The sequence below is a fragment of the Sphaeramia orbicularis genome, chromosome 9 (assembly GCF_902148855.1).
Source record: "Sphaeramia orbicularis chromosome 9, fSphaOr1.1, whole genome shotgun sequence".
In the NCBI taxonomy this organism is placed as follows: domain Eukaryota; kingdom Metazoa; phylum Chordata; class Actinopteri; order Kurtiformes; family Apogonidae; genus Sphaeramia; species Sphaeramia orbicularis.
In genome coordinates this window covers 34,659,300-34,680,655 of record NC_043965.1, presented here as the reverse complement: position 1 = coordinate 34,680,655, position 21,356 = coordinate 34,659,300, and the positions used below count along the sequence as shown (strand labels likewise).

Genomic DNA, 21,356 nt, shown 5'->3' with positions numbered 1-21,356 from the left:
TTTTTTTAGAGTCAAAAGATGAATTCATTTAACCTTATTCCTTGGTTTCTGACTGAATAATCTACAGTCAAACAGTATTTCCATCTGTTATGTTTTGTAAAAAGTGCTAATTGGCGAGTAATAGTATGCTAATGTTCGTGACTGAAGTGCAAAAAGACTGTGCTAAACATTATGTCAAATGATCTCTTTTAAAAGGTTTCTTAACTGCTCTGGTTTTACCAGTGCCTATTCACACCATGAAAATGTGAAAACACTGTCACTATCAGAAACAGAAACATCTCAGGTTATACTTATTTTGGGCAAATCTCGGCCCACACATGCAGCTGCCTGACAGGACTTTCACAATAACCCGGGAAGGAGAAGCTGGCAGAGATGCTGCATCATTCTCAGTTTGTGCTGACTGACTCACCATTTTGTCCCATCAGACAGACTGAGATGTTGGAGCAACATGATGAAGGGGTTTAAGTTTCAAGGGAAATCACAATCCTATTCTTGAGGTAGAGTGCAACGTTACATCAAAATCCCTCCTGGCAGAAAAAGATAAAAGAAACTGGTGGAGTCCTTTTTCATATGAGGTTGAAAATACCAATTGCAATCTAGCGGCTTATCAGGACATACAGTATGTACTAATGTTCCAAGTCAACACTTTGCTCCGTTAAGTATGACTTTCGAGTTCTTGTGCAGTGAATGAATGTGACACAGTAGCCTGAAGTACAGCATCTCAGTCAAATTAATGTAATAACCATAATTAAATGAATCATAATAAAATGAAGGGCTAAATAGGCAGTGGCTGCTTTAAACCGAGCTGAAAAATTAACATGGCCGCCGTGGCCATAAAACGGCATAAAATGTTATGTCTAATATTTTCATGTTATATTATTCATTCTGTATGTGGAGCCAGACTTCTCATAAAGTGCTAGATAAGCTGTCAAATCCCATTAAAGCGGAAGTATCACTGATTGAGTTTACAGAGGCTTAAACTGAGGGAATCCAGGGCAAGTGATTACTGATTGATAGATACGCCGTAATAATAGGACACTCAATATGGGATTGAGATTCTTCTAAAGTTATTCGAAATTTGGAGATTTTCACTGTTTTAAGGGAAGATTCCCAGAGAAGTGAAATAGTTCTTTTGTTCCTCAGCTCTAACTCAGACTGAAGACTTAATGGAAAAATCCACCCTTGGATACACTTACACTGTTATGTATCATCAATCTGTGATGCTCAGTACATGCCAGGAGTGATTTTGCAATGAGGTGACATAAATAAATTTTTTCCCCCGACTTCCATCAATTCACCACTGTTTCTATTTTAGTTAGTGATTTCCTGTATCTCCCTAAATGCCTTTCGACAACCACCAGAGAGTAAGGGTGAGCTTGTTGCATTCAGCTGTACATGTTGGCAGAGAGAACACAGCAAGTGTGAGAGAATATGGTGATAAAAATGTGAGTTCCTCCAGTCAAAAGTTGCATCTCCCTTTCCAATCCCGGCATACGGTTCCCTTGCCTTTTTAATAATGCATTTCTCCATTTCTCCTTGACTGTAGATTGCTTAAAGGGTCAATTTGTCAGATTAAGACTCCAACAGAAGGTGGAACCATTTTACCAGGAGTTGGTGGTGCTGGTAGATAACTGGTGTGACATATTTAGAGCTAATTTAGTAAACATATTGGCACAAATACGCAACCACATGGACAAAAACAGCATGAAAGTCCCAGGGTTGATTCCCAGACTGGGAGACATTTATTTCATGTCACTCCTCTGCTCACTATCCCAATACTTTCTGTTTAGCTTCACTGCTCCTGTCTAACGAAGTCAATAAAACCACAAAAAAGGTCTTAAAACCAAACTCTGCCAGTAAAGTTGGTAACTTTACAAACTACTGCTGCACAACCAACTTATCAGCCTATAAAACACCTTATGTTCAATGCCAAACTTGATTTTTTTATACTTGATATGTGGTGTTTCCAAAGTTAATGTTAATGTTAACCCACACTGTGGATGTAGGGATGCTATTTAGCTCTGTTGTCAGTTTCTCAAAGGGCCACTAATGGTACTGCAGCAAAACACATTTTCCCCAATGATACATAAAACTACTTATTACCATCATTTATGACATGGAGGTTTCAAATGTTAAACTTACTCAGTGCTTAAAAAGACACTGCACTGTATTGTCTGCATGTTTGAGGGTAAGATGGTAGGTACAGGTGGGGGCCACAAGTGAAGTCCATATGCTGAGTGGGCCTAGTCCATATGGGTCCGCTCAAGCGGTAACACATGGACATATTTCGTGTTCAACAGTCTCTGTCATGTAAGCAGAGTAACTTATATGCATGTATTATACATATTTGAGTAGGTATTTATAAGCACTTTAACGTCATACAAAATTTGGGGAGATAAAATTTTTAGGTGAAAAAATGTCAAATTACTGCTCGGTTAACACGCGGACTTGAAACAGACATTAATTTTTTAAGCTTTACACAAACATTCAAAACATGTAGTTCTCGACAGAAATTGATATCAAGTAGGACAAAACCTTCTAGATATTATGTTCAATAAAACATTAAAAAGTCTGTTTTATTGACATGAGAGTATGGTAACATGTGGACGACTCTTTACCATTGTATGCCTCACCCAAAATGTCGACTTATTTTTTAAAACAGCAGGCCAGATATAATCACAATGGTTTATCTAATGTATTTAATACTAACACTGTTATTTACAACTTGTGGTGGTTCATACTGATATAGGTAAACTACAAATAAAGAGGAACTTCTCAGTAACAGTTCACAGATAGTCTTTTTAAATGTGACAGATTGAATAAATTTTTAGATGTTTTAGATATAATTTTCAGCAACAAATTTGAGCTATATTTTTATGTCTGAGGCATGGCTATGGTGTAAAAAGTTAAATTGCTAAAATCGGTTGTAACTTTTTTTTCTACAAGTGGTATTTTAAAAAGGATAACAGTTCCATAAAATAGAGATCTTTAGCTAAAAAATTAAACCTCTTGATAAATAATGTGCATAAATTTACTTTTTCATGTTGATGTTTACTTTCGCTTGATCGGACCAAGATGCAAAATGACCTGGATAACATGGACGTAACATAAAAGTCAATGAGCAAGTTTGTGCTGAAAGCAACGGATGTTATTTTGGGTTTGGAATCTAGATCTAGTACACCTACCATCCTTCCACATGGTTGTCAAGAAGCTATTTTTTTTAAAAACTTTTTGTCTGTCTAGGATTAAACTGGATGTTCCAGTGACATGTCTCTTGAGGTACAAAGTACTACTATGGGATGGGCCGTGGTTCACTGGGTAGCATGCTAACACCAGTGGATATCAGTGTTGATGGTTTGCTGCTTGTCCACTGCTGGGATCAGGTCGACTCATGGATGGGCTCAGTCTGGATGAGACTGTGTTGCACTTCTGCAGAAGGTACAGTCCTCCCTTGCTCCAATAGGTCGTCAGTAGTTTACATCATAGTATATTGTGATAGTGTCTTCATTGGGACTGAAGGTACAACAATTGATCATTAGAGGATGAAATGGCAAGTTATAATTAGACATAAGATCTGCGCTTGACTTGTCAAGATACTTGAAATTTTGCTCTGACATTTTCAAAGAATTTCCTGCTAGCTTGGCTTGGTGTTACACATCAGGACATGATAACACATATGAGTATTGGTGCAGTGACATATCTGGATCGGCCAGTCTCACTTAGAACCTCAGTAAAAATGACACTAGAAATAGTATCTGATGGTATCTGGTGGTCCTGGATGTCACCCAGTGGAAACACTGTCAAGTCGAGGTGAGTCAAGTTGATACCTGGAGTAGAAAAACATTTGACATAAAAACTATTATTCCTATACACTAGTTTATTTATTACCCCACCCCCCGAAGGGAAGGCAAGGGTATTGTTTTAGGTTTGGTTTGTTTGTTACCTCCGCCAAGGAGGTTATGTTTTTGCCAGGGTTTGTTTGTTTGTCTGTCTGTTTGTTTGTTTCTCTGTCCGTTAGTGTGCAACATAACTCAAAAAGTTATGGACAGATTTGGATGAAACTTTCAGGGTTTGTTGGAAATGGGATAAGGAAGAAATGATTAAATTTTGGTGGTGATCGGGGGTGGGGGGGCCCACGGGGAGGGCGCAGACCAGAAAATTTCATCAAAATCTGTCCATAACTTTTTGAGTTATGTTGCACACTAACAGACAGACAAACAGACAGACAGAGAGACAGACAAACAAACCCTGGCAAAAACATAACCTCCTTGGGGTGGGGGGGGCCACTGATCAGCCTTGGCGGAGGTCTGCGCTCTCCGAGTGCTTCTAGTTTGTTTCTTTTTTTGGTTGTTTGTTAACACTCTAGCAGCAAAACCATTGGTTGAATTCATACCAAATTGGGCTTATAGATTGCCAGTGACCCAGAATATATGTCATTAAATTTTGGGGAAAGTAGGTCAAAATTCAAATTTTTTATGAATTTTTAAAATCTTTTTTTCCCCCATTTACTTATAATGGGTGAAATTTCAAATGTCTGTAGCAGCAAAACTATTGGCTGAATTCATACCAAATTGGGTTTTTAGATTACCAGTGACCCAGAACAGATGCCATTACATTTTGGGAAAAGTAGGTCAAAGTTCAAATTTGTAATGAATTTTTATAATCCATGCCCCCCTCCATTTACTTATAATGGGCAAAATTTCAAATGTCTACAAAAACATCCATTTTGTTTCAGTTTACTTCAAACTTGTCACATATACAGAGGTAACTGATACGCTGACATCAGCACAAGCATAGACATAATGACATCAGCTGGATCGATGCCAAAATAAACTACAATACGTACGAGGGGCGGGGTTTGTTGCATCTGGCACCACTTGTTTCACATTGGCTTATTTCTCCACTCTGTTAATAAAGTAAGTAATTAAAGTGACCCGTTTAATTTCACCATAAAATTGTATTAAACCTCTTTTCCAGAGTGAGTGACCTTTGATTTGACCAACTTTGCACTAAATGAGACATCAAATCACTAAACATTATTTTTAAGACAGTTTCAAACATTTTAGTAAAGTTCTTCAGGCCGTGTATTTTTATTGGTCAGATAAAAGCTGGAAATTGATGTCTTGAGCTTTTAGACTTGGTTGTTTGGAGTGCATCACCTGAATATTGAAATTAACAGAAAGGGTTTTTAAAACACTCCTTCAATAAAGACAAAATTGGTTTTAGTTGATTTGCCATTTCTTCAGCATAATGGCCTTGAACACAGACAGGAAAGGAAGTTTAATATTGCATTAAATATTCATCATGGTTTATGTGTGGCTGCAGGAGAGCCGGACCACTGGAGAGGATGAATTAGTCTCTTTTTCATTTTTACCCAAATCATGTTGGCAGGAAATTTCATAAATGAGTTTCCAGGGTTCTTTGTTATGCTGAATTTTATAGCACAGTCTCAATATGTACTGACTCACCTGATTTGTTTATAATAGACACGTTAATTTGACCTCAGCTTTAAGTGAAGGACTAGGTTATCATCTAATATCAAGTGCATATTGGAGTTAATGATGTTGTCAATCAATGCTGACCTCAATTTAAAACTGAGGTTTGGAGGTCAACAAAGCGTTGACTTTCATTTCTTTTCCCTCAACAGCAAAAGCTTTCCTCAGTGATCTACCTGCAGCTATCACTCGTCTTGCTTTGGGCCTCTGCCAGTGTTTGTAATGCTTAGTCAGAGACACAAACATCAGTTCATCGTATATGTTCTGTAAATAAGGACATCTAACCCAGAGTGAAATTCAATATTGTCTGTGTTGAAGCGTGGAGGAAGAACATCATATTTTCCGCCTCTGCCATTTTAAGCTATTAGCAAGCTGGGGCATGTGCTATTAGTACATTGTAATTAGAATAACACAGTCATAATAAAACATTAATTTGACAACACAAGAAATGCTAAGATTAATTATTTTAACACTGTTGCCATCTTTATATTTGCAAGCCCTTTTAGACTACAGGCCATTATTGCATGAATCTCATGCGCCTCTCATGGCTGCTAAGTTTGTTAAATGTATTCCACCTCCTCACCAGAGCAGACATTACACCTCCAACAGCAACATCTGTCAAAAGTCTGAATCATACATATCTCAAAGTATGTTTATTTGGGGGAGATTTCACCCCACGCACCCAGCAGCCCGAGAGGTGCTTAACACCAAAGATAGGTCTGAGGTCTGATAATGTGCGTTTGTTTTAATGAATCCCACTGCAGTGTTTGACTCAGCTTTAAACCACAACTCTGCATGAAATGAAAAGGAATCAACTGTGTACATTCAGCACTGTTTCACATGAATCATCCCTGTACGTCTTTGGTACATTTCTTTACATACCATTGATTCACGAGGAAAAAAAAAAGTCAGATTTGTCTAACTTTTCACATTTTATGATCAAGGACCTCACACTGGCTCAGTGTGTCGCACTTGATGATTAGATGTGAGAAGTTAACTCTTAGTAGACAAGTATCATAAGGGTTTTTATATATAACCACTGAAAGGTGTATTGTGTAACAGCCATTACTAAGAGCTCAGGCAGATTTGAGTCACTACAAGCATTATCCAGCTCACTTATAAGGCTGTTTTCTGCTTTTTGGTGTAGCTGAGTTAAAAATCGAATTGACCAAAGCCCATTTTTCACATCATCAGGTAGAATAACAGCTAAGGAATCTATTTTTGTGGGTCCACAGATCATTGCCATTCACTCGTTTGCTGTAGCACTGTTCATTTTGCACCATATGTGATATGAAACCACACAAAAGACAGCCAGGCGAAATAAATCCGTGGTAAAAATATGGATACTTCTATTAAATATATGAAAAACAAACAGTCTCTGTGATAAGGTACAAAGTATGTGTGTCCTGTCAGAACATTTGGGTTGTTTATTCGTTTACACTAAGTGTTAAAAAGCTACAGCACACAACCATCCATTTTAAGATGCTATTTTAATCATGTGGCTAACCTTTATTTGGCAAGTGAACAAGAAATATTGAAAACTGTCAAAGTGCCTTCACATGATGGAAGACTGCCTTCTGTGCATTCACATACGCACAGATGAAGTGCAAGCTGCCATCTTGGCTCCTAATGCAGCACATTTCCATCTCTGATCATCCTTGTTTCTCTGATATTTCAAAGGCAGGTCCTATGTTATGGGGCCAGAAATTAAACAAATGTTTGCTAAATAAAATGCTGCAAGATTGTCCTAGACAAACACTGATTAGATCCACAGAAGCTATTATTTTTTAATGAAAGGAAGAGGGTGGAATGGGGTGCCACATTTTGAGTGCAAAAATGAAAAACAACTTCATGGATGATTAAGGCTAGCGCTGGCCTAAATTATTACTATAAAACTAGGTTGCTTATCAGAGTGTTAAGGCCAATGTAACAGACCCTGTCAGTGAAATATTGGCCAAGTAGGAAATTGTAATCATTTTAAGGAAGCATAAACCTGGGCTGCATACTCTTCCAAACAGAATTTGTACAGTATCAGATGATTAGATGCACCAGCAATGGCTCATCTTCCCTTCTCCTAAGTTCGTCTGCCCTCTCACAGCCCACTTTAATTATCTCTGAGCAGGATCCCCTCACCTTGTTAATACTTGCAAATTTTGCTAAAGTACAAGGATCGCCGTTGGCTGAGAAGGTGGGATTTTTTGCCTTAATATTTTCTGAACTAACTTTTCAGAGGCTGATCTGTGGGTGGACAGCAACTACTGCAGTTGCTCTTTGCACACAGAAGTGGATGGCATACAAGGATTCTTTTTTTAATTATGTTGCACAGGAAAACTATGGAAGTGCTTAATTCAAAGTGTTCATCAAAATTCAGTCTATGAGTTTAGTTTGCAGTGTCGAAGCCAACCTGCTGAGCTGTGATGGAGGAAATCTATAAAAACAAATTAACTCCAAGACTGTTGGTCTGAGCATGTGCAAAGGATAACAGGCTTCAATTACAAAGCTTTTTCTCCTAATTGAAAATGCAGCTAATAGCTTAAGTGCTTGCTACTGTATGTGGCGGTAGCTTAAATAATACGGAGGGGATCACTGGGTTGGGGCAAATACAAAACACTTGTGGCTTTGGGTTTGCATTTTGAAGCTGCCTTTCCCAGATAAAGCATCTCTCTTACTTTCATCTTTCTTGACACTCTCCACTGTGTGCCATTCAATAAAACTGAAAAGCCTTCTTCATCAGTCAGAAGAGATTGTGCTACATTGCTTGTATTGTGATGCAAATAGCTTGAGACACTATCAGAGCACATCATGGGGTTCTTGTGCTGCAACATAGACTGAATCCCGACACAAGTTCCTTCTATAAAAAAAATAATCTATTGGTTCAAAACATTTTTATAGCTCTGAATAATTTAACGATTGGAAGCAAGTGCACCATTCTAACTTAAAACATCCAACTTGTAATTGGTCATGTTTACACAGTCCCCCTGCTTTGATATGTGGTCTTGGTTTCACTATAGTGTTTGTCACAAATGTAATAAACGTGCAAAGAAAAAAAAGGAAACATTACATTTTTTACAATTCAGGCCGTTCCCTTGAGCTGCAGAGGGCAAGGAATAACAAAGCTGAGAGGAGTCTCGGCTCCTTACCTCTGATGGGCTATTAGTTATTCTAGCTAGCAGGAGCCCCATTAGGTCTGCCATTTAATGCTCCCAAGCCACATTCTCACATGAAAGCTACAAGATTGATAAGCCGACCATCTCACCTCAAGCTTCCCTTGGATTTGAGAAATGCTCTGCCACAGATAATCTGACAAAGAGCTGATTTAGCTACCCGTGTACCTCATAGTACCTATGTGACATTGCTGAAAACAACGAAACATATTTGTGTCAACCTCTCCGGTGGTTTCAGTAAAGGACACACAAAGTATGGACAAAAAGAGTTGGGCTGCAGTACAAGTCAGAACAACGGGTGCCACTGACTTAAAACATATTATAAAATGATTTATATAGTCTACGTGGAATATAGGAAATGAGCTGTGTGGCAGTGTGAGATAAAACTTCCTCTGTGAGCTGCTCTGACAGACACAGTGGTGGAGAAAGATGTCTCCTGTACTCCATAGCATGTCTTTTTAGTCCAACAAAAGGTGCGGCAAAAAGTCTTGTGACACATTTGTCCCAGCACAACACGTCCTGTTAATCACACTTAACCACACTGACAAATGAAAAAAGCTGCCGGACAAAGGAAGATAGATGTGTAGCATTAAGGGAAAAAAGTACATGGGCAAAAATGTGCCTAATTAAGCATGAGTGAATTGATCAGTCTTTTCTGTCAAGCCCTTCTGTCTCAATCTCTCAATGCCCAACTGTGGTTCAAAGTCAGTCGTGTGAAGTAGTTCAGCTTCAGGGTGAGAATTTCACTTCAATTTGCATGCTTTGACAAAAGTTTGGGTAGGCCAAATAGTTTTGCTATATACAGATCACAAAACAAAACAGCATAATGCAGCTTGAAAATAGTTGCTACCGCAGTAGTAAAAAAAAACAAAAAAAAAAACAAGCAGACTGAAATCAAGCCCAAGTGCGTAATTTTTCTTTTATTTGGCTGCAGGCCTTCATAGTGTTCTTCCTTCTGCCTGCGGTGACTGTTTGAACTCTGCAGTTTCAACTAATGAGTAAAATCTTAAGAGCATTATTGCTAGAGGTGTAAAAATGAATGGAATAAATATATAATTAGCAAGTACGAGTATAAATATTTACATAATATCAAAGTCTCACATGGATTTAGTGTTTGCCACAAGAGAAGCAGCACAGTTGCAGCAAACACACGGGATAGGAAGAGGGCCACCTGCACAGTGACTTGATCTAATGATTTTTTCTGTACATTCTGGACAGTAATGGTGATAATACATAAAGTGATCAATGAGCTCCATTAGGTCAGGAAAGAAAGATTAATCTGCTTTTTATCAAACGTATCTTCACGTGTTATTTTGGTGAGTGGGACCCAGGCAAGGAAGCTGCAGTTCCAGCTAATGGGAATCATATTTTAGCAATAAAACCTCATGATTCACAACAACAGCTGGGTAATCATATGGAACTGAACAGACCCAGCATATTGCAAAACAAGTCACCATGCATGGACCTTTAATTCCTTATCCCCAAAACAGACAAGAGCAAAGGAGAAAAAAAAAAAAAAAGTCTTTTTCTCCACAGATTGTTAGAAAATTTACCTCTCATGCCTCGCTGTGGAAATGGATTTTTGGAGGGCAACGGTCATACCTCGCATTCCCTGGAGCCTGAGATGGTGTATGTGTAAGGTCCTGTCCCATTAACCAGCACATCCATAGTCTCTGAGTGTGAAGGCTTGTAGTCCACATAGTACTCTTGCAATGGTGAATTAAGGGAGCGCTCAGTCTCCCGTGCCTTTTTCTGGCGCTTTTTAACCGCTGAGCGCTGTTGAAGCTGCTTGATACTGCTGGGATAGCGCTTCCATGAGACATAGATAACCAGGAGAATTATAGCCACAGATAAGAGAAGGGCCACGCTACCAGCTATGATCTTGTGGAAGGACACATACTCAGTGTCTGGCAATGGAATAGTGGGGGAGGCCTCTGAGGGGGTGGGAGAGACTGTCCTGTTCCAGATCAGTGTCTTATCCATCACAGACTGTGTAGGAAGAGGCTTCAGCTCCGGTTGAAAAACAGAGGTGCGGGCTGATGTCGTTGAGGGAATAGGGGTCGGTGTTGCTGTACAGACATTATAAGTTTCCACCACATCATTCACTTTCTCTCCTTGTGCCTCCTTAGGGCCGGCACAAATCATAGTTGTCTCCTTGTTGCCCTTAAAGGCCTTTAGCCAGGCCACTAGGGGACATATATTGAGATTACAGTACCACAAATTACCAGCCAGACTGATGGTAGTGAGGGAGATCCAAGCCTCCACCGTCTGCTGGGACACATTAGTGAGTTTGTTGGAGTCCAGGTTAAGAGTTTGGAGATTAGGGAGGCATTGAAAAGTGCTTGGATCCAACACTTGGAGTTCATTTCCTGAGAGATCGAGCTTTTGCAGAGAGGTCCACATCCACGGCGGGCCCTGGGTTAGCATTTTGATACGATTCCACTGCAAATACAGCGCCCTCAGATTAGTCAGGCGGGGGAAATGGGCAAAATTTATCTTTGAAAACTGGTTGTGCTCCAAATGTAGCTCAATAAGCTTAAGGAGTCCTGCAAAGGCATTACGTGTGAGGCTCCGCAGCCTGTTGTAGCCAATATCTAGAAATTCCAGGTTGCGACAGTCAAGAAAAACTCTCATGGGGATGGTTTTTAAGGAATTTGATCTTAAGTGTAAACTAAGTAGTTTCCGTAAACCCACAAACTGATTCGGCTGGAGAACCTGCAGTTTATTGTAAGACAGGTCAAGGTTACGCAAATTAGGAACATCGTGGAAAGTGTTGTTTTTTAGCAGTGGGATTTTATTGGAGCTGAGAATCAACTCTTTGAGCCTCCGTATGCCATGGAATGCTTGGCCATCCACCGCATTAATGTAATTGTGGTCCAGGTACAACCAAACCAGTTGACTCAGGCCTGCGAACTGGTGCGATCTGAGGTTGACCAGACTGTTGTAACGCAGGGAGAGACCCTGTGTGCCTACCGACACATTACTTGGCACATCACGGAAGGCATTGGATTCGCAGTATATTATTTTCCCATCACATCTACAGCTCTGGGGGCAGGGACGCTCTCGGATCCCGGTTGGAGCAGCAAGCAACCAGGCAGGCACCACCACTGTGAATACAAGCCATCTGAAAAGCACGGCAAGTCCTGCAGACACACAGAAAAGTGATTAAGTGCACAAAACCTAGACTCAGCACAACCACGATTCACAAAAAAAGCAGTGGAACACAATAGGCAGTGAATCAGGGAGTCAGATATTCAAGCCCACTGTGTTTTGTTTTTTTTTTCTTCACACAGGAGGTAACATTTACATCCATGTTCATGACAGATCTGGACACTTACATTTGTTATCACACTCAAAGTCATGTTCTTGAGACATGGCTGTGGTAATTGATATCCCAATGCATCAGACATGGTTTGTCACATAGTTATAAAAAAAAAAAAAAAAAAAAAAAAAAAAAAAAACTCCAGCTCCCACAGCCTGCAGTCATCACTCATAAGCAAAAACACCAGCAACGTTAGATTTAAGTGAATGTAATTAGGAAATGATTACAGACTAGAGGAACTGCAGGCTGTAAGTAGCTTAAGGAATAATGTACATACCCATATTTTCACGGTGTCGACTCCTCCTCTTGTTTAGGGCTCTCTGTTGCATGTGTCCCGGTTCCACATGTTAGAAGCACTCGCCGTTTTGTCCAAATAGTTGGACACGGACCTAGGACGCCTGTCTGCACGGAGAATATACGCACTTTGCGCAGCAGCCAGATCCGCTTTGCGCACAGCCGCACACCTGTCGGAGATGGAAGTAGCTCCAGAAGGTGTGCATCAACCTATGCCTGTAGTTTCCTCTGTTGCCGCACAACATCAGCCTTGTGCATATTTCACACAGCCACCTTCAACAACACAGCCACTGGGAAGCTTGTTGCCTCATTAGGATGACACTGTTTAGCGCATGTGTTTGGAGAGCTGTCAAAGACATTTTAAGCACCAAACCGCCAATTGTTGAATCTAGGTTAACTGAAAAAAAAGAAAGAAAGAAAGAAAGAGAGAAAGCGATCAAGTGAAGAAATTTAAAAGGAATAAACTGTGATCCAAACCCGACAAGTAGTTGGATGTATCCGGATCAGATGTGGACAGGCGGAGGGAAAAGGCGCAGTGTGCTGTGGATTAGACCCGATGACCGTGGCATCAAGAATAAATCAGTTGTATAGCAACAGGAATGATGTTGGTGTAGGATTCAGCTCAATGCAGCTCGTTTTTAAGACTTAAGATGCCCTCTCCTGGTCACAGAGCGACACAAACCTCATTTGTCCTCATGAAACAAGCCTGTCTATCAATCACATGAAATAGGAAGTGTGTTTAGTGTTATTGAACAGCCTGCTTCCTACCCGTGGGTGACCAGTTGGATAGGAGCCAAAGAAATAAAACACATTAGGCTTTTAATAAACTCAGAAATAGATTGTGTCTTAACAACATTGAATATCAGTCATCCAGGCATGTGTGTGTCATATTTGGAGAAAATGCATTGAACAGAAGACAGTGGTTCTTATTCAGTTTCTATCTGAAATGTATTGGAATAGAATCTTAGTGAAGAAAAGTAAGTGAATGTTGCCTCTGGTTATTTAGTCTAATGTTGCATCTCTTTGCTGCACTGATGCCACCTGCCTATTGTTTCCATGCATTAGTTTTACATCGCCATTTCCTGTCCATGCAGTCTCATCAGATTTATCTTGAATGTAGAATAAAAGTCAAAATGAACCACTTTCTTTTTATTTGTTGCTTAATTCGAACAAAAGTGACCAACTAATAATAATAATAATAATAATAATAATAATAATAATAATAAAATTTATTGCAGACACAAGTCCATATCCTTCTGAGACCCAGCAATGCATTTTTGTCCTGTGTAGGGGACAAGAGTTTTACAGCTTATAAAAAAATAAACAAACAAAAAACCAAAAAACGCTGTCCACTACAAAGAGCATTCCATATATGTTTTTTTTTTTTTAAATCTATTGAAAAAACTGTTGCATCATGTTTTTTCCAATCAAGACAATTATGTAATGTAAAAAAAAGCCAAAAAATTTCCTTTCCTGGGTCTCAGGTGGATATAGCACAAGCCTACAACATACACCCAACATACAGAATAAACAGAATCAAATGAAACTTCAACAGATACTAAAAATGCAGAAACTTTTGACGATCAGTGCAGCAAGAAACAACAGATGCAAAGTTGCAGTTCATTCAGTTCTTTTCTCTGCTCTTGGTTGTTGATGTTTCTATTAGCATGGAGACAAAAGGCTGTACACTGATGAAACAAAGTACCCCCTCAGCATCTCATAATGGGACTTTAAGTCTGGGTCAAAGTCATCACTTCTAATGGTTCCCTGTGTTCCTTCACTTAATGAGTAGCATAATTACCAGTAATGGACATTAATGAACATGTGAGCTTAAATCTGTCAGTTTGTAACAAAAAAAACAAAAGTCAGTAGAAAGAAAAAAATAAAAGTGGTGCATCAAGCACATCAGCAGTAGCCATTGATTCAATTTCCATTGTTAGATCAATTAGAGAACTGCAGTTGAAGGACAGGGCAGGAATTTACATATAGACACACATCCTGTTTCTGTCACTTGTGGGGACACTACATAATGTTTACTTCATTTCTTAGTCCCCTTTCCTATATTTAAAGACTTATGGAGTTCTGCATTTAGGACCCCATTCAGTTTTTTTCAGTGCACTATCATAGTTTTCAAAATGCACGTGCAAATATGCTGCAGCTTTCCAGATGACAGTCACATTAATGAATAAAGCATCAGGGTCCGATCAAGTGAAAGTGAACATCAATATGAAAAAGTACATTTGCACACATCATTTATGAAGTGGGCTCATTTTTTAGCTAAAAATCTCTATTTTATGGAACTGTTATCCTTTTTTAAAATACCACTTGTAGAAAAAAGTTACAACTGATTTTATCGATTGTACTTTTTCCACCATATGCATGCCTCAGACATAAAAATATAACTAAAATTTGGCGCTAAAAATTATATCTACAAAATTTAAAAATATATTCAATCTGTCACATTTATGGACTACCACAAGTTGTAAATAACACTGTGTGAGTATTAAATATACTGAATAAAGCATTGTGATTATATCTGGCTTGTTTAAAAAAAAAAAAAAAAAAAAAAAAGTCAACATTTTGCATGATTCACACAATGGTAAAGATTTGTCCACATGTTACTATGGCAACCTATCCATGTGTTACCACATTCTCCTGTCAATAAAACCGAGACATTTCAATATTTTATTCCGATATGTATTTTCAGCGTAGTTGAGCATAATATCTAACAGATTTTGTCCTACTTGATATCAATTTCTGTGGAGAACCGCATGTTTTGAATGTTTGAGTAAAGCTTAAAAAAATGATGTCCGTTTCAAGTCCACGTGTAACTGAGCAGTAATTTGACATTTTTCACCTAAAAATTTTATCACTCCAAATTTTGTTATACATAATGTTAAAGTGCTTATAAATACCTACTCAAATATGTACAATCCATGCATAAAAGTTTCTCTGCTTACATGACAGAGACTGTTGAACACCAAATGTGTCCATGTGTTACCGCTTGATCAGTTGATTAGCTACATAATAATTTTGTACATTTTTTAATTTTCATCTCAGTTAATTTCATGCTACCAGACTGTTTTGTGCAGGGTCTCAGCCATTTTAAAGAAGCCCCTTGAAGTTGAATATAATATAAGTTGAAATTGACTGATTTTAGGCTAAACTGCTCTAGTTTAAGTTTAAGACGTATTTCTATTCTTTACTTCATTCGTTCATATAACATATAGGGCATTAATCGCCTGTTTCCCCTTACATGCCAGTTTGGTCTAGTGATTTTGTTTTTAGTTTTTCTTTGCTTGTATTTGCTCCAGTACTTTTTCCTTTTGCTGATAAGACACTTTACTGGTCCTTGGTCATTTATCTTCCATCTGTTTGCATTCCTGATGATTTCTGGAAACCCAATTCTGAAGATTTTCTCAGGCATTTGTTGATAAATGTTCGGACTTTCTTTAGTGCAATTTATGATGTTTTTATTGTCAGATCGCTAAAGGCAAGATGCTAGTATTAAAGATTTGTTATTTGGTCAGTGTTGTCAAAGCCATGCCCTTCCACGTTTGCTGTCATTCTTTTTACAGTAAGAAAAACTACAATGACAGTACTGTGAGTAAAAGTGGTCACTGTACAGTAAAATGTCAGTGTTTTACTATTATATATGATGGTTTGGATTTTAATTTAGTGCTGATTTCATCCATTTGTTGCATTTTATTGCTGTAGCTGTTGATGATTCAGTTTCTCTAAAATGTCAGCTTTTTATGAGTTCAGTGAAGAGAATACAAATAATACAAATATACCAAATGAACACATATTTGGCTGAAAATGAGCAGATTAGAAATTAAATGTAGATATCAACTGTAGATAAGAAAAAGGTGCAATGTCTGTCTTTAAAATGTAGTGGATTGGCAATGTAAAGTAGCATAAAACTGAAATACACAGGCAAAGTACTAGTAGTTGTGTAAAGGTACTTACCGGGTAGTTACTCATTTAAAATGTTTTAAGTTCTCACCCATGGATCTACACCTTTCTTTTTCTTTCTTTCTGTTTTTTTGACTGAACAGCTCAGTCCATACTGTATGTTACTGAATGAATAGCAAGAGAATTTTATAGGAAAAATATGATTTCCTCCTGTAACTGCACTTAAAAAAAATCACAGCATGCTGCTGTTGTGCGGTGGTCCCATGCCGGTTTCCCATAAACACCCTGAGGTTTGTGCATTCATTCTTATTTTTATTGCCAAATAAATCTGACATGACCTACTTTTATATGTCATCCTTTCTTTGTATATCTACTATAACTGGTATGGATAGCACAAAGAATATTTTCATTATTTAAGTCTCACAAGTTAGTATAATGGAAGTAGTGTAATGGCATTAAGTTCTACGCTTTCTTGCTTTACAGCTGGAATTAAATGCTAAAAACACAATGAATTAAAGGCTGAGCGGTGTTGGGTTCATGAAGTGTAGCCTTGTACGATGCTGTTAGAGGTCGACAAGTAAAATGGTAACCCTGCTTAGAGATCAAGACAGGGTTTTCTTGAAATGAAAGCATGAAATCTCTTGCCGTAAAAAACAAAAGTATAGTGCCACCATATGCATTCACCTCACTTTGCAAATAACTCAGCCACCAAATTGCTTCCTATGAAACTTTAATGACTGTCTGTGACTGACTGAGTCCTGAATAATAGAGCAAGGCGAGGACCTGCTTTTTGCTGCATAATGAATCCCACCGAAACAGGGTGTAGAAATGTATAATTTGTAAAATAATTAGGATAAAAAGACATTCAAACACTTCTAGAGATTTATCTGTAATTACATATTATTCCCTCTGTCAAGCATCAAGTAAATATTTCAGAGTAAAAAGGCTCATTCTAAAACATCTGTCATGGTACCCCTACTTGTCTCTGGATCAAGTAGAAAGAAAAGAACAGAAGAAACCACACAGACTTTCCTTTGTTTTGATTATATGTATGAAGTTGACCTTGAAATTGATCCCATCTTCTTACAGACCACTGAGTGTGTCTTCGTATGATTCTCATTTCAAAAAAGTTTCTAAAAGTCGTACTTTTTTCTTAGAAACCTTTCCAGCTGGACTCTGGTGAGAGCACTGAAGGGGTTCTGAAGGTTTGATGAATGGAAACTTAACTCAATTCATATTCTGTTTTATTTTGAGACACACTTTTGATAAGCATTTCTTTTTACACACACTCACATATGGAAACACTAACCCCAGAGATACTGAAACTTTCATGAAATTAATGAGAGAAAGTTGATTAAAAACACCACTAATTAACTCTTAAGACGGTTTTGATGGTCAAAGCAGTATTCCACAGACTTATTCAACAGTGGACGATGAGCCCTCAGCTTTGTGCGCTACTCTACCTTTTCACATTTTGCTTGCAGAAGAAAACACACTTCTGCATATGAGCCTTTAAGGATCAGTTGGTAATGCATTATAGAGATGATGATAATGGGCTTCTGCATCAAATTCCTGGTGGTACAAGTTCTGCATTTGATAGTTTCCTGCAAGATGAGCTATTTTCTGCAGTACTCTTCCATCCTGGTTATTTCATTTTTCATTTAAATATCCACACACACATTATGCATAGTATAAGGTAAAGGACTATACACATGGAGGGACTGGACAAAAAGTGTTTGTGATTGAAGAGGCACCTGTACAATGAATTTGCAACAGGTAATATTTTTCTCTAGTGATACTTAAAGGCCAATGAGAAGCAGCACAAGTACCCAATCTCCTCTTCTGTCCTGTCCTTTTCTTAGTTAAGTGGAGATGAAGCTCTGAAGGATTTCTATTTTTTTTTTTTTTTTTGTGCTTCATTGTATGTTAAGACATTGTGTGCACACTGGAAAAAATGTAAACAGACAGTGCAGCTTGGCCAAAATGGATGCACACCACTTTGGAGACTGCACTGTAGTTCTTACATCATGCTACAGATTCATATGTCAGTCTGGCCGGAGGCGATAATAAATAAAAAATTATGTTGGCGTCTCAGATTTTGCCTCAGAACTCATTTAGCCATTAGCAAAGCGATTTCGCTTTGCCTATTTCATCTCAATTATAAACTAATTAGCTTCTGTGCTCATTAGAGTATTGTTTCCTATTTTATCTCTTCAAATAGTAAAGAAAGATAATTGTACTGGCAGGGTTATAAAATTTGAGGTTTTTAGAGAAAACCCAACAGCAAAGTTCTACAGCTTTAACTCACTCATGATCTTCTTTTTAAGAAAAATCTTTCAAATAACTTTTTTTTTTTTTTTTTTTTTTTTTTTTTTGCTTTTCACTGTTTTTTAACCCATAAAAACTTGGTGTGATATTTGTGGTAGTTTCCAAATGAATTTTTCTCTCTATTTAACCTTTCCTAAAGTACTTAGCACCATTTATTGTAATATTATCCTTGAAATTCTGCATTTTTTCCAGTGAAAATAATTTATTTTGCTATGTTTAATTGACTGATCATGAAGATGTTCATAAAATCTCAGAGCAAAGTCAAAGGTTGTTGTATCATAACAGAAAAAAAAAAATCAATCAATCAATCAATCAAAAAAAAATCAATCAATCAGTTAATCAACCAAAGTTTATTTATATAGCAGTTTATAACAACACAAAGACCAAAGTGCTTTACATCTAAAAACATGATCAAATTGTAAGGTAACAGTTTAATCAAATACTATGAAAGTGCATAAACAATAAGACACAACACACAGTGATAGAAAAGACCACATAAAACATAACGTGCTGCACACATTTAATACTCCTTGGCCAAATAAAACGATTACGTCGTTGAAAAGACATGCCACCATTTGGCCTTGAAAAAGTAGCTGAAGGTCACCTATTTTCAATAGGCTTCTGCTCCATGCCAAGATGCATCTATAGTATAGATTTGGTGCAGATATCTCAATGCTTTCTTCAGATAATGCAAACACATCTTTGAATGGACAGACAGATGGACGGACAGATAGACGACAAAACGATTGTACAATACCCCTCTGGCCAGAGTTGGCCAAGGGGTAAAAACTGAAGAAAAGGTGATTTTTTCAGTAAAATTTATCATTAACTGAACATAAATCAAGTATCTCCATCTACTGTCATTGATCCAACTCCATGGGTTTTACTGGTGAATGAAGGTTGTAGAAGATGACGGTGTTTCCACGTTCACTACAGAGCCTCTGAACATTTTAATTTTAATTTTAATTTTTATTTAACCAGGAAAAAAAAGATCCCATTGAGATTAAGAACCTCTTTTCCAAGGGAGTTCTAACATCCAAATAGAACATCCAAATGGGTCATATCTGATGACGATGAAAAGATGACAAACTGCATTTTACACCAATTATTTACATGTATTGATAGGAATTAGTGGATCAGTAGTTTAGATCAGTAGATGGTTTTGGTCAACGGTTAATGTTTGGGTCTTCATGGGTTAAGCATAATATGATATTTTTCTGAAGCGCATACCCAATATGTGTGGAAAAGTAACACAATATTGTATTTCATTACAGTTTGTGTGGACCCAGATTGTAATCAGTATGCTGTGTGGTTGTTCCTTCCTTGTTTGTTCTTTATAGGGAAATAAAATTTTACTAAAGCACCACAAGATTCATGTTTTTGCATGAGCAATGTGATGCTCTAAAAGCGCTTTTAGGCTCTTATCTTAAAATGGGTACTTGGACTTATTGGTCTTATTGTGAGTCTTAAAAAAATAAAGTACAAAAATATTATCAAGTTCACATACCGGAGGAAACTTCCATACAAATAAGCACACAGATTAGTCCTGCCCTCCTGCTTTGTACCGGTTGTTTTTCAGTTCATGCAGCAGACGTCATGGGATGGGCTTTGCAAATTTATCATCACAGTCAGGAGTTGCACTGAGGCAAAGAGGTATGATGAGATATTACCATAAAAAAAAAACTCTAAAGAACATTCCACAAATGAGATTTACCATTATGAGATTATATTCAGTGGTTAAGTATGTGATACCATCCACACATATCAAGACCAAGGCCTCACAGTTTCATTATGAGATTATTTTTCAGTTATAGATACATAATTCAAGCATAATGAAATGCCAGTTTGAGACTATCAGCATGGCCAGTCACATTTCAGTGGAGAATGAGAAGAGATAAAGGTTGGTGACAGATCACTGAGTGAATAGACATGCACATCTATCCGTTCTCATATTACATTTAATGACAACAAACGGCAGATTCTGTTGAAGTCACTGTTCATATATGCAATTAAAAAGCACTTTTCCGTTGTCTGTCAAATGCTATGTTTGTAGTGTCACATGACATTTTATTAGCATTAATCTAAAGCTGAAACTCACAGTGAATGGGTCTAAAAAGGTTTCATTGCACATCATATCAAAGTATGATGTATTATCCACTTTTCCCTCTACAGAAGCCATCGAACACTGGCAGTTAGAAGATTGTAGATGTCACCTGTCTGTGGATGATTACACTGTCAGATTTCAAGATTTGGTTACAGTGTGCATAAACAGTCCTTCATTTTTGACGTTTTCATATAGATGATAAGATCCAGTTGATAGACTGATCCCGGGGCTGATACCTGATCACAGTGCAGAACATCCTCCCTTATAGAGCAGTGGTTTTATTTGTTACGTATAATCCACCACACAGTGTTCTCTGGCCTAAATTTCACAAAGCATCCTCTGCTAAAAGCCTCCTTTTCAAGCTGCACATTTTCTCATATTTAAGGTGCACATTTCTTGAATGACATGTGATCTCCTAAGACACGTGTGAGGCAAGCTTTGAGGAGCCGATTTTGTTTGACATTCAGTTTCTAAATGTGCTACTATTAGTGTCGAAGGTATTATCTCAACTGAAGGGCTCATTTTCCCTCCTCCTAGATTCACCCCTGCTGCGGCGTTCATGGTGCACATTTCATAGATACATTTTTCACAGAACGCACAGGCATCAGGGGAAATCTTGTTTGACCTAGGGTAAGAAAACACTCCTGATTCAATATTGATATGAATGAATTAGTTAAGTTCTTTTAACCGTGAGTGATCTGGTTGCTGATTTTGTTCTTATCTTTGCTGAAGTC

The 21,356-nt window shown here is 37.9% G+C and overlaps 1 protein-coding gene across 3 annotated transcripts in view; it reads right to left on the bottom strand.

The window, feature by feature from the left end:
• LOC115426319 (leucine-rich repeat transmembrane neuronal protein 4) overlaps positions 1-12,822 on the bottom strand; it is a 70,262-nt gene extending 57,440 nt beyond the window's left edge. For 2 of the 3 annotated variants that reach the window (XM_030144359.1, XM_030144357.1), the window contains exons 1-2: positions 12,259-12,822; positions 10,213-11,802 (exon numbers count right to left, since the gene is read on the bottom strand). In XM_030144359.1, the coding sequence (XP_030000219.1) occupies positions 10,256-11,802; positions 12,259-12,310 (1,599 nt within the window). In that variant the 5' untranslated portion in view covers positions 12,311-12,822 and the 3' untranslated portion in view covers positions 10,213-10,255. The remainder of the gene's footprint in view (positions 1-10,212; positions 11,803-12,258) is intronic. The other variant, XM_030144356.1, reaches the window with a different exon arrangement.
• Between the last annotated feature and the right edge of the window lie 8,534 nt (positions 12,823-21,356).